The sequence below is a fragment of the Muscardinus avellanarius genome (genome assembly GCF_963383645.1).
Source record: "Muscardinus avellanarius genome assembly, chromosome: 1".
In the NCBI taxonomy this organism is placed as follows: Eukaryota; Metazoa; Chordata; class Mammalia; order Rodentia; family Gliridae; genus Muscardinus; species Muscardinus avellanarius.
In genome coordinates, this window is record NC_137786.1 from 100,319,464 (window position 1) to 100,333,228 (window position 13,765).

The 13,765-nt window shown below is 40.0% G+C and overlaps 1 protein-coding gene across 3 annotated transcripts in view; it reads left to right on the top strand.

Annotated features, from left to right (window-relative positions):
* Positions 1-2,797: 2,797 nt before the first annotated feature.
* The window catches only part of CTNNA1 (catenin alpha 1), a gene marked incomplete at both ends in the record, with an annotated part of 137,832 nt that continues 126,864 nt past the window's right edge, over positions 2,798-13,765 (top strand). For all 3 annotated transcript variants that reach the window (XM_080713162.1, XM_080713163.1, XM_080713164.1), the window contains 2 exons: positions 2,798-2,902; positions 6,329-6,524. In XM_080713162.1, the coding sequence (XP_080569288.1) occupies positions 2,798-2,902; positions 6,329-6,524 (301 nt within the window). The remainder of the gene's footprint in view (positions 2,903-6,328; positions 6,525-13,765) is intronic.

Sequence of the window (13,765 nt, forward strand, 5' to 3'; positions counted from 1 at the left end):
CATGCCCAGCAGCTAAGGCTGGGTTTGAACCTGCTATCCACTTGTCTCAGCCTCTAAGTACTGAGATTACAGGCATGCACCTGTAAAATTTCAGATACACAATGAAATGAAAAGATCCACCATATGTCCTTCACCTAGATTCAACAGGTGTTTTGTCCTCCCCTATTCTCCTTTCTTCCCTCCTCTTTTCCTACCCGCCATGAACTATTGAGCTCAAGTGATTATTTTACTTCACCCTCCTAAGTATCTGGGACTATAGGTACGTGCCACTGTGCCTGGCCTCCTAAATCCTTGATTGATTAATTATTATTATTATTTTTTGTCTTACTGGGGATTGAACCTAGGGGTGCTCTATTACTGAAGCCAGGCATGGCGGCACATACTAGTAATCCCAGCACTTTGGAGGTGGAGACAGGAGCAGGTTCAAGTAATTTAGTGAAATCTTATCCTGTTTCAAAATAAAAGGGCTGGTGGCATAGCTCAGATGTAGCAGTAAGCCCATCCCCAGTTTATTATAGGTGATAATAGGATAGTTTATATTTCATTATTTTAGGAGATGTAATATTAGGTGTCTCATTACTAATGTAAGTTATTTGTTTAAGGGGATGACTCTTAGATCTCAACATTGTAAACATATCTTTTGTTAGTAAGTAACCCATCAGGTGATACTTTGACATAGCACAAATATTTTGTTCCTTAGTAGCTTTTTTTTTTTTTATCCAGTAGTTCTAACATTCATTGGTAATCCTTCTGTGAATTAGTTATTACAGTGGGAGTTGCAAAATGGTCTTTTTTTTTGGTGGTACTGGGGTTCCTGGAAGCCCTTGTACCTCCAGGCTACACTCCCAGACCTATTTTTTACTTTTTTATTTTTTGGAAACAGGGTCTCTCTTATTGATCCAGGGCTGCTGGCTTCGAACCTGCGCGATGCTCCTGTCTCAGCCTCCCAAGCACGGGAATTTCAAGCATGCGCCACTACGCCCAGCTGCAAAATGGTCATTTTTTTGTAGCTCTATTCTATATTCATAGTAAAAGAAATTCTCTTCTCATCTCCCTTCTTTTCATTCTTCTTTTTTTCTCCTAGTGCTGGGGATTGAACCTAGGACCCCAGGACCTCATACATTTTAGGCTACCAGATTTTTTCATTGTTTTGTTTTATTTGTTTGTTTGAGACAGGGTTTCCCTAAGATGCCCAGACTGGTTAATCTTGGGGTGCTTTCCTGTGTCAGCCTCCCCAGTAGATGGGATTATAAGCATGTACTGCCATGCCCGGCTCCTTTTTTTAAGAACCTATCCCTATGGTCATAAGAATATTTGTTTGTTTGTTTGCTTATTTATTTATTTATTTATTTATTTTTGACGTATTGGGGAATGAACCCAGGGGCATTCTACCTCCGAGCTTCACCCCAGGTCTATTTTATTCTTAGAGACAGGGTCTCACTAAGCTGCGGAGGACCTCACTAAGTAGCTGAGGCTGGCTGTGAACCTGCCATCGTTCTTCTGTCTCAGCCTCCCAAGTCCTGGAATTACAAGCATGTGCCACCTGGTTCTTCTTGTACGTGTGGGGTGTGTGTGTGTGTGATACTGAGGATGGAAGCCAGGGGCATTCATTCTACCTCTGAGCTACACCTCCAGCCCTATTTTTTAAAATTCTTTATTATTATTATTATTATTATTATTATTAGTAGTAGTAGTAGTAGTAGTACTGGGTGGAACCCAGAGGCTTTCTACCTCCGGGCTATACTCCAAGACCTTTTTTATATTTTTTTTGGAAACAGGGTCTCACTAAGTTGCTGAGAGCCTCACTAAGTAGCTGAGGCTGGCTTTGAACCCATGCGATCCTTCTGTCTCAGCCTCCCAAGTGCAGGGATTACAAGCGTGCGCCACCACGCCCGGCCAATTCTTTATTTTGAAACAGAGTCTCACTGAGTTGCAAAGGGCCTCCCTCACCAAGTAGCTGAGGCTGTCTGAGAACCTGGATCCTCCTGTCTCAGCCTCCCAAATGCTGGGATTACAAATGTGTGCCACCATGCTTGGCTCATCTTGGATTTTTTATTGTTTTGTTGCCCAGACTGGTCTCAACGATCCTCATTCCTCAGCCTCCTGGGACTATCGACACATGCTATTGTGCCCCTGATCACCGCCGTCAAAGGCTCCAGCTAATGGAATATTCCCATATCAGATGATATTTGATTGAGTGTAACTTAAAAGTTTTCTTCTGATGTTTAGTGACACTAGCTGTAGGTGCATAGGGTAGCAGACTTAAGCCTTATGTTTTAGTAGAATGTTAAGGCAAGATGCTCTCTAAGAATCAAAAAATGAGGCGAGGCATACCTTTTTAGATATAGAGCTGTTGGACTAAGAAAAATGAGGATCTTCTATATTAGTGTCTGAAGAAATTTTTTCTTTTTGCAGTTCTGGGTATTGAACCCAGGGCCTCCCACATGCTAGGCAAGTGCTCTCTACTACTGAGCTACATCCCAAGCCCAAGAGATTCCCTTTAAAGTCGTTTGCATTCACTTTAGCTTTTCTTCTTACTTCTAAAGTTGGAGTGAAAAAACCTGGAGGAAGAAATGTCTTGGCACCAGAGAATCTGAAAGAGAGTAGTTCTGTGTATTGAGAATATACTTGAAATTGTTAAGTATAAGAGGTTGTAAGAGTAACTGGCTCCTCATGTACAGGCTAGTGAGAGTTACTTCATTTTGTGGTGAATGTATAAGTTGGTGAAAGTTTGTCCTGTATTTCAAATTTATTTTTGATGGTTGCTTGATTTTGGTTTTTTGTTTCTCTCTTAGAAATGACTGCTGTTCACACAGGCAACATAAACTTCAAATGGGACCCCAAAAGTCTGGAGATCAGGACTCTGGCAGTTGAAAGACTGTTGGAGCCTCTTGTTACACAGGTAAGAATCTGGAAAACACAAAAAACATAGTTGTTGTAACATGGTTCTTTAGCAGTTTGGTAACAAATACAAGACCAAGATTATTTAGTTCAAAGCCTTTAAGTGGTTGAATATTGGTTGATTGCACTTAGATGATTTGGATCAAATAGTAATTGGATATTAATAGATTTATTTAATCCTTTAGAATGCTGCTGCTTCCATTTTATTATTTTTTGGGTGTCAGGGTACTGGGAATAGTACCAGAGATTCAGTGTTGAACCAGGGACATTCTACCTTTAAGCTATACTCCTAGCTCCCCACCCCTCACCATTTTTTCTGCTGTATTGGGGATGGAACCCAGGGGGATTCTACCTCCAAGCTACACCCCCAGCCCTATTTCTATTCTTTATTCTGAAACTGGCTCTCACTTAGTTGCAAAGGGCCTCACTCAGTAGCTGAGGCTGTCAGTGAACTGTGATCCTCCTGTCTCAGCCTCCCAAATGCTGGGATTACAAGCGTGCGCCACCATGCCTGGTATGTTTGTTTTAAAACAGGGTGTTGCTAAGTTGCTGAGCATCTTGCTAAATTGCTGAATCTGCCTTCCAACCTGCAGTCTTCTGTCTCAGCCTTCCAGGTGCTGAGATTACAGGCTTACATCACCACCTCAGCTCTTGTTCAGTCTTAATACTAGTAGTAGAGGCTATTGATACGTAGTACAACTTTCCAAATGTTTGCACTTTGCAGACAACTTCACCCTTCTTTAGAGGGAGATGGGACATGGACTCTTGATTGTTAGGGCATTAAGCTGAGTGAGGAACCTTTTAATTGTATAGGATTAATTAGCAGGCAATTAGATTTGAGGGTGTAGGTTTTGGTTTATTCCGTTACAGATATATGTATTGCAATTTGATGACATTTATTAACTGTCTATAACTAGATACATGCTTTAAATGTTTTGGCATAGTTTGTGTGAGAGAAAATGTGAGACTTAATGGCACTTGCTATCTTTAAAAAATTCCATTCTAACTCATAAGTATAAATTAGTATTTTATATATCTGCATGTAGGAGTGTGTGGTAAACTCTGGAGTATTTATGGTCTTGCAACCCATGTACTACAGCCTTCAGTAGGTCTTTTGTTTGGCAGATTTGCACTATAACAAAACTTTAATCATCTTCAAGCTATAGCTCATTTGGTTTTGTACTTATTAATGATAGCTAGTGTTCTGGGACTTAAAGCACCATCACAGGCTTCTTTGGGCAATCATTGTCTTCTTTATTATGGGCCTTTACTAATTAATTACTAAAATTTGTGAGATGACACTGAACAAAGACCTAAGGAAGTTTTTTTTTAAATGTTTTACAAAGATTGATGACAGTGACAAAATGTGGCCTTCTGGTAAAGCTAAATTCACTGATGATGTCCCTTTGAAACTTCTTGGTGACATATAATAGAGAGATCTAACTTGTTTCTATGGGTTTTTTTTTTTTTTTTTTTGAGAGGGTACTGCGGGTAGAACCCAGACACTAGCCCCTTTTTAAAAAATTCTGAAACAGGGTCTTGCTAATTTGTTAAGGCTGGCCTCAAACCTGTGATCCTCCTGTCTTAGCCGCCCAGGTAATGGTGTGTGCCACCATGCCTGAACTGATTTTTATTTTGAAACCATTTTTCTGAGTTACCCAGTGGTGATCTTGAAGTTAAAATCCTCCTGTCTCAGCCTTCCAAATACTGGAATTACAGGTGTGAGATGCCATGCCCATCTCTTGTTTCTAATAATTTTTTATTTGTAAAGTCAAACTAAAAATGGTATTTGAGAAGCCAGGTGTGGTGGTGCACGCTTGTAATCCCAGCATTCGGGAGGCTGAGACCAGAGAATTGTGGTTCGCAGACAGCTTCAGTTACTTATTGAGGCCCTCTGCAATTTAGTGAGACCCTGTTTCAAAATAAAGAATAAAAAATAGGACAGGGAGTATAGCTCGGAGGTCGAATACCCCTAAGTTCTATCCCCAGACCTGGAAAAAAAAAAAAGGTATTTGAGATTAAAATATGTATTATATTTTTAATTTTATTTATATATATATTGTAGTACTGGAGATTGAACCCAGGGGCATTCTACCTCTGAGCTATACTCTCTGAGCCCTATTTTTTATTTTTATTTTGAAACAGGGTCTCTCAATAGGTTGATGAGCGTTTTATTACTTCATGAGGCTGTCCTTGAACCTACAATCCTCCTCTTAGCCTCCCAAGTACCAGGATTATAGGCATGCACCACCATGCCTGACTCTAATGTGTGTGTGTGTGTGTGTGTGTGTGTGTGTGTGTGTGTGTGTGTGTATGTTTTATTTTTATGGTACTGGGGATCAAACCTAGGAGCATTCTACCTCTGAGTTACACCCCCAGCCCTATTTTTTATTCTTTTTTTTTTTTTTTTTGTGGGTCTGGGGATGGAACTCAGGGGCATTCGACCTCCGAGCTACACCCCTGCCCTATTTTTTATTCTTTATTTGAAACCAGGTCTCACTGAGTTGCAGAAGGCCTCACTAAGTAGCTGAGGTTGTCCACGAACTGCAATCCTCCGGTCTGAGCCTCCCGAATGCTGGGATTACAAGCATGTGCCACCACACCTGGCTTATTCTTTATTTTGAAACAGGGTCTCACTAAGTTGTGGAGGGCCTCACTAAATAGCTGAGGCTGGCTGCGAACCTGTGATCCTCCTGTCTCAGCCTTCCAAGTACTGAGATTACAAGCGTACACCAATAAGCCCCACTCCTTTGTGTTATATTTTTAATGTTACACATTGAGAAAGCTAAAGTATTTTGAAACCTAAATGTAGTACCATTGCTGTATATCCTACACTTGATCTTATCCAAAAGGACTAGAAGCCATATGTATATCTTTTTAAATATTTTTTTGTGGTACTGAGGATGGGTTTAGGGGCTTTCTACCTCCAAGCTACACTCCCTAGCCTTTGAAACAGGGCTAGGTTGCTGAGAATCTCACTATTTGCTGAGGCTATCCTTAAACCTGCAATCTTCCTGTCTCAGCCTCCCATATGTTGGGATTACAGGTATGCCATCATGCCCGGCTATGTATATTTTAAATATGGAGACAGTTGTGTGTTAATGCTTAGCAGAGTCTTTTCTGTGGTACTAGGTATTGAACCTAGGGGTTTCTACCACTGAGATATAATAACCTTGAGTGGTTTTAAATTTTGAAACAGCCTTTCAATAAGTTACTGAGGCTGGCTTCCAACTTGCAGTCCTCTGGTCTCAGCCTTCCAAGTACTAGGATTCTAGGTGTATACTACTGCTCTTAGTTTTAGCAGAATATTTAAATGTGATGCTTCATTTCTTTATGAATCACATACTTTTACCATCTTTAAAGTTGTTCTTTTATTTTCATTTAGATGATTTCAGTTTAATTTATTTTTTCTTAATGAAACTTTCAGGTTACAACCCTGGTAAACACTAATAGTAAGGGGCCCTCTAATAAAAAAAGAGGTCGTTCTAAGAAGGCACATGTTTTGGCTGCATCTGTTGAACAAGCAACTGAGAATTTCTTGGAGAAGGGGGATAAAATTGCAAAGGAGAGTCAGTTTCTCAAGGAGGAGCTTGTGGCTGCTGTAGAAGATGTTCGAAAACAAGGTAGGACAATTTTGCCATTCATTATCATTAATTAAATTAATTGTATGGTATGAACCCAGAGGTGTTCTACTTCTGAACTATTTTATTTTTTATTTTGCTCACCTTGAACCTGCAATCTTTCTGTCTCAGCCTCTTCAGTACTGGGGTTATAGGCATTTACTGCCATGCCTGGCTCAATATTGATTTTTTTTTTCTTCTTTTCTTGGTAGCACTGGGGAGTGAACCCAGAGGCATTCTCCCTATGAGGTACACCCCCAGCCCTAGTTTATTTTTACTTGGGAACAGGATCTAAGTGGATGTGAGTCTCACAACCTGCTGAGACTGTCCTCAAACCTGTGACCCTCCTGTCTCAATCTCCCAGTTACTAGAATTAATAATAAGCATGCACCACCATGCCCAGCTCAATATTGATTTTTTTTGGGGGGGGATACTGGGGATTGAACCCAGGAGCATTCTACTTTCAGGTTACACCACCAGCACTGCTATTCTTTTGTTATTTTGAAACAGGGTCTTACTGAGTTGCTGAGTTGTCCTCGAGCCTGGGATCCTCCTATCACAGCCTTCTAAATTCTGAGATTATAGCTGTGTGCTATTTGCCTGACTCAGTAGTGCCTTTTTATTGGTGGCACTAGGAATTGAACCCAGAGGCATTCTACCTCTGAGCTATACCCCCAGCACTCTTTAAAAAGACAAAACAAACAAAAAAATAGGCTTTTACTAAGTCACAGAGGGCATTAGTAAGTTGCTGAGGCTGGCTGTGAACCTGCACTCCTCCAGTCTTGACCTTTCAAATACAGGAATTAGAGGCATGCACCACAGTTCCCGGCTTTAGTATTGCTTTTTATATAAAGTGAGGCAGGCCTTTATAGAAAATCAGGCTTTTGTTTTTTTTTTGGTGGGAGGCACTGGGAGCGGAACCCAGGACTTTGCACATGCTAGGTAAGTACTCTATTACTGAGCTCCATTTCTAGTCCCTACAAAAGCCAGTCTTTGAAGAAAACTTTCTGTGGTCAGTATTCTCATTTTTATACTTGGTGACTGTTTAGTAATTTATAATATTCAATTATTTGAGATGTATTGAATTGTACTCTCTCATATTTTAACCAAGGACAGAAGCTTACAAAAATGACAACTTTGAAGAATACGCATCCACTTCTCTTGTGTGTTTAAAGTATTTAAGTCATAGCTATGTTTCTCATAGGAAATATGTAGGAGTTTACCTCTCATTCTATGTGATACCTCTTTTTAGTTCATGAGGATATGGGAGCAATAAAATGGAAAAGTACTTATCCTGTTAATATTCATTACTTTGAAAATTATTCTGAAAATACCCTAGAAAATGTCACACTAGTATGTTAAGTCAGCCATACATATTTGTACTGGTTTGAGTTTGATGCAGATAAATCTGGGCTTAATGAATCATGTTTGGAGAAAACCAGTATTGATAGAAGGCAAAATGGTAATTAGTTCCCAGTTTACTATAGTAATTAATGTTAGAAAAGCTATCATTGTTATATTACACGTTTGAAAAGAAGAGATAACATCTGGAGGATAAACCTTTTGTCGTTTGTTTGTTTGTTTCTTGGTACTGGGGATGAACTCAGGGACATTCTACCTCCGAGCTATACCCAGCCCTATTTTTTATTTTGAAACAGGGGTTCTAGCTGGGTGTGGTGATAATTTCAGTATTTGGCAGGCTGAGACTGGAGAATCGCAGGTTTGAGTTAATCACTAACTTAGACCCTTTCAAGATGGGCTGGTAGTATAAGTTGGAGGTAGAACGCCCTTGGGCTCTATACCCAGCAGTGGAAAGTAAAGAAGAGACATCTCACTAAGTTTCTGAGGGCTTCGCTAAGTGCTGAGGGTACCAGGGACTGGACCTAGGATCTTGTACTTGCTAGGTGAGTGCTGTCACTGAGCCATACCCCCCAGCCCTTTTTAAAGATTTTTGTGACAGGTTCTCATTAAGTTCCCCAGACCAGGCACTTGGCGATCCTTTCTTCTTCAGCCTCTGGGATTACAGATGTGTACCACTGTGTCTTGGTGAAGATAAACTTCTTGAAACCTATAGCTTTGTTTTAGATTTGTGTTCTAGGAGGAGGACTTGAACAAAGGTGTAGTGTTTTGTAAACCATTCATTCGATACCAGCAAACATGAATTGAGTCTCTGTTATGGACAGGTGCTTTTATTGGTCTTTAGGAAGACCTCATTGGTTTTGTGGTGCCTGAAAACAAAGAATACAGTACAGTGAAATCTTATGTCAAATTCATCCCTGTGATAGCACCCAAAAAGTGACATTATCACAGCGTGTTAGAGATGACATTTTCAAGCTGAGTATGGTGGCACATGTGTGTAATCCTAGTATTTGGGAGGCTGAGACAGGAGGATTTCAGGTTCACGGCCAACCTCAGCTACTTAGTGAGGCCCTCCATAATTTAGTGAGACCCTTCTTCAAAATAATAAAAAACAAGGCTAGAGGTATATCTCAGAGGTAGAGTGCCCTGGGTTCAACCCCCAGTAAAGCCCCCCCCACCAAGAGGGGGGGGAGGGAGGGAGGGAGGGAGGGAGGGGCAGGCTGTTTTCAGTTGTTCTTAATTTGTGAACTGAAAACCATGTTTGGTGAATAATTTTCAGATTTTTGAGATCCAAGATAAATATCTCTAGTGCTAGAAATGATGAAATAATTAAAATTCTGTAAAATGAGTGAAGTGGGTGTATTAGTCCTAGGGCTACTATAACATAAATTAGAACAATAGAAACTTAATTCTCTCATAATTCTGAAGACCAGAAATCTGAAATCATAGTGTTGGCAGGCCTGGTTCCTTTTTGGAGCTCAGCAAGAATGTGTTCCATGCCTTTCCTAGCTTTCTGTGGTTGCTAGCAGTCCTGGCATTCTGTGGCTTGGAGACATATCACTTGAATCTTTTTGTTGTCACATATTATTTTCTTGTATCTCTGTACCCACATTTTCCTCTTTCCCTAAAGACATTATATATTGAGTTATAGTTCATCCTAATTTAGCTTGACCTCATTTTAACTTGACCATCTGCAGAGACACAGTTTTCAAGTAAATTCATACTCACAGGTTGCAAGTACACATACATTTGTAGGGGGTCACTATTTAACCCATCCAGTGGGTTTTAAATTTAAACTTTTCCCCCATTGGCAGTGTTAGGAATTGAACCCAGGGCCTTGTGTACTCTAAGCAAGTACTTAGTACTCTAAGTACTCTACTACTAACCTAATCCCCAACCCTTAAAGCAGTTTAATGGTCTGGTTTAGGACAGTTTTGAGCATTGTTTTTTATGGGAAAGTTCTACTTGTCAGTTCATCTTGTAGCCTATGATGAAACTCAATTATAGACAAGTTTGGCTAAGTCTTCATTGAGTTGTGACCAAGACCATTTATTTATTTATTTATTTATTTATTTATTTATTTATTTATTTATTTATTATGTTTTGTGTATGTGATACTAGGGATTGAACCTAGGGGCATTCTGCCTCCAAGCTACACCCCAGCCTTATTTTACTCTTTTATTTTGAAACAGGGTCTTACTAAGTTGCAGAAGGCCTCACTAAATTACTGAGGCAGACCAGGAACCTATGATCCACCTGTCTCAGCCTCCCAAATACTGAGATTACAAGGGTATACCACCACATCCAGCTTTTTTATTTATTTACTATGATCCTGAGGATTGAAACAAGCATTCTACCTCTGAGTACGCCTCCAGCCCTTTTAATTTTGAAACGGGATCTTTGTAGGTTTCTGAGAGTCTTGGTGCATTGTTGAAGCTGTCCTCTACCCTGTAATTCTACGATCTCAGTCTTCCAAGTACTGAGAGTCTTGGTGCATTGTTGAAGCTGTCCTCTACCCTGTAATTCTACGATCTCAGTCTTCCAAGTACTGGGATTACAGGCATATGCCACTACCCCCTGCCTAAGGACATTTTAAAATACATTGAATTAACTGAGTGTGGTGGCCCATGCTTGTAATCCTGGTACTTGGGAGGCTGAGACAAAGGATTGCAGGCTCACGCCAGCCTCAGCTACTTAGTGAGGCTCTCTGCTGCTTAGTGAGACCTTGTTCCAAAAATAAAGAATAAAAAAATAAAACTGGGGGTGTAGCTCAGGGGTGAATGCCCCTGTATCCATCTCTAATACTAAAAAAGAGCTCCAAAAACAAACAAAAAATACATACAATTGTTTCAGGTAAATTTGTATTTTATTTTGTTTCTTGTTTCAGAGCAATCATGATACAATACATAACCTCTCTTTCTAGTCCCTATCCTATTTTGAATGAGTATGTAAATTTCTCTTGTTTGTTTCTATTAGTGAAATCTTTTATGTGAGTCTCTTTTTGGGACTCTTCTCACCTTCCATACCACCAATTTTAATTTGGTCATTCTTTTTTTCTCCCTAGTTCTGGGGATTGAATCCTGGGAGCATTCTACCTCCAAGCTACACCTCATCCCTGTTTTAAAAATTCTTTATTTTGAAACAGGTCTCACTAAGTTGCAGAGGGCCTAAGTAGGTAAGGCTGGTTGAAAACCTGAGATCTTCCTATCTCAGCCTCCCAAGTACTAGAATTACAAGCATGCACCCCACTCCTGGCTAGATTAGATCATTCTTACTTTTATACTCTTTCTTCCTGGTTCTTATTACTGTGATAATTAATTAGATTGTCTTCTCCCTTTGCAAGCAAGGCAGCTTCTTTAGTAGTCTGGTACCCTTTCTCTGCGATATCTAACATGGTATCAGGTCTGTGATAGGCATTGAAATATTTAAGATAGTTAACTATTTTCCAGGGAGTAGAATGTGAGGAAAGGTTCTTTTCTTAAAATTGATAGTGTGTTTTCCTCATTGGAAATGAACATGTACTTGATAGGGGTAGAGATCTCACCTATAAAAAGAAACAGAGATATAACGTATATACTATGTGTGTGTGTATGTGTATGTGTATATATATATATATATATATATATATGTATGTATGTATGTATATAATGTATATATAATTTACTCTTGTAAAGTATATAATTTAGTGATTTTTTAAAAGGGTATTCACTAGAGTTGTGCAGCCATCATTGGTTATCTAATTTTAGAACATTTTTATCACCCTTAAATGAAACCTCATGGTGACTAAGTGTTACTTCTTATACATACATACATACATACATACATACATACATACATACGTACGTAAGTGAAGAGTAGGGTTGCTTTTTGGTATCTATATTTTATGAGTCCCTTTATAGGGTTCTGCCCAGAAAAACAGGTCCCTTAGCTAGAGAGGGGACATCCAAAAGACACATGAGGAGACTTAAATGAAACTTGTTTGGAAAAGGAGAGACATTAAAACAGGACCATTGAACCAGGCGTGGTGGTGCACGCCTGTAATCCCATACGAGGGAGGCTGAGATAGGAAGATTGCAGATTCGAAGTTAGTCTCAGCAACTTAGTGAGGCTCTTGGCAACTTAATGAGACCCTCTTTTCAAATAAAAATAAAATAGGTCTGGGGGTATACCATGGAGGTAGAAGGACCCTGTTTTTCACCCCTAGTATCACAACAAAAGAAAACAAAACAACACCCAACAGAACTATTGACATTAAAATGAAAGTGGTGAGGAATAGCTCCTGTCACATCAGAGTTTCATATCCCACTGGTCACAATTCAAGTGGGTTCTCAGATGTCAGAATTAGAGATTTGTTGCTGTGTCAGTGGCTTCTTCCCTAGAGCTCTTGGACATTTCTGGGTGGATGAAGGGAAAGGAGACTCAAAGAAGTGGAGCTACATCTTTAATTCCACATTGCTTCTGATGATGGTTGGTTCAGTAAAGAGGCTGGATAGGTGATGGGTACATTAGGCAATAATGGGTTTCCTGGGAAGAAGCTCGTGTGGAGGAACCAGAGTGGGAAATGGGCTGGTTGATCGTGTGTGGTCCCCTGAAGGAAACTGCCTTCTAGCAGACAGGAGGGTGTTCTTATTTTGCCCTAAAGCTCATAATCAGGTCATATAGATACGGAAAATAAATAACGGTCATGAGTGACAGGAATGAAGGAGTAAAAATGAGATTAGGAATCTTCCTGAAAGGTTAGAGCTCGCATTGGGTTGGGAAAGGTGGAAGAAGGGAGGGGGGAAGTCATGTAGGTAAGAAAATTAACAGACATGTGAGCAGTGTTTGGGGAATAGTGAGGGCTGTGACTGGAATGGGATGCTGGTCATTTTGAGCACTGCTGGAAGAAGTTAGGAGGTAGAAGTTAGAAGCTGGGGGTATAGTTCAGTTGGTGGACTGCATGCTTAGCATGGGCAAGGGCCTGGGTTTGATCCCTAGCACACACGTACGCATCTGGAGCTAGGTTTTAGAGGGTGGTGGCTTGGGATCCCATGCGAGGAAGGTTGGACTATTAGGAGAGTGATGTAGAATCAAATTCTGTGGTTGGGACAGGTCTCACTGCTTCCCATATGCTTAAGTATCAAGTGACACAAGACCAACTACCTCAGGAAGGAAGTTTTTTATGTATTGGTTTGTGTTTATTTTTAAAGCCTTTTTTCTTCTTAAATTAAACTGAAATATGCCTCTTTAATTTTCTTCCTGTTTTAAGACGTTCTGCCATCTGGGCAACACAGAATTTGAGGAAAACTGGTGTTTTGAGGAGATTGGTCTCTCAGATGTGTTCAGGAAGGGTTAAAGAGACTGAGAACAGAGCGCCTAGAGGAAAGACCTAGAGCTGTGGTATTAGGAAGGAAATGGAGCTGTTACACAAGTGACCGTCAACACGGTGCAAAGGGAGATGTGGCCAGTTGTCGTGCAGGCTGACTGCCAGCTTTGCCGGTGCAAAAAAAGAATCTGATCTTAATGTATAAAATAAGGACCTGGTATATAAAAAATTGTAATACTTTACTTTCCTATGACTTCAGTCATTTAGGAGCATGTTGAGACACTGTGTGCTAAGAACTCAGGTGACTTTCCTACAGTTAGAACATATTCTCCTCAGCTTGGAGCCATTAGGATTCTGCTGTGCTAGTTTTTAGTCAAGTTAAAATTGCTTACTAATAAAAATGTCAATTATCAGGTTGTTTTTTTAAATCTTTTTATTTTAGAATAATTGTAGATTCACAAGACACTGCAAAGATAGAAAGGTCCAGTGTAACCTTCACCTACCTTCTCCCAGTGGTTACATCTTACAAAACTATGGTACAATATCAAAACCAGGAAGTTTACATTGGCACAAGGCATAT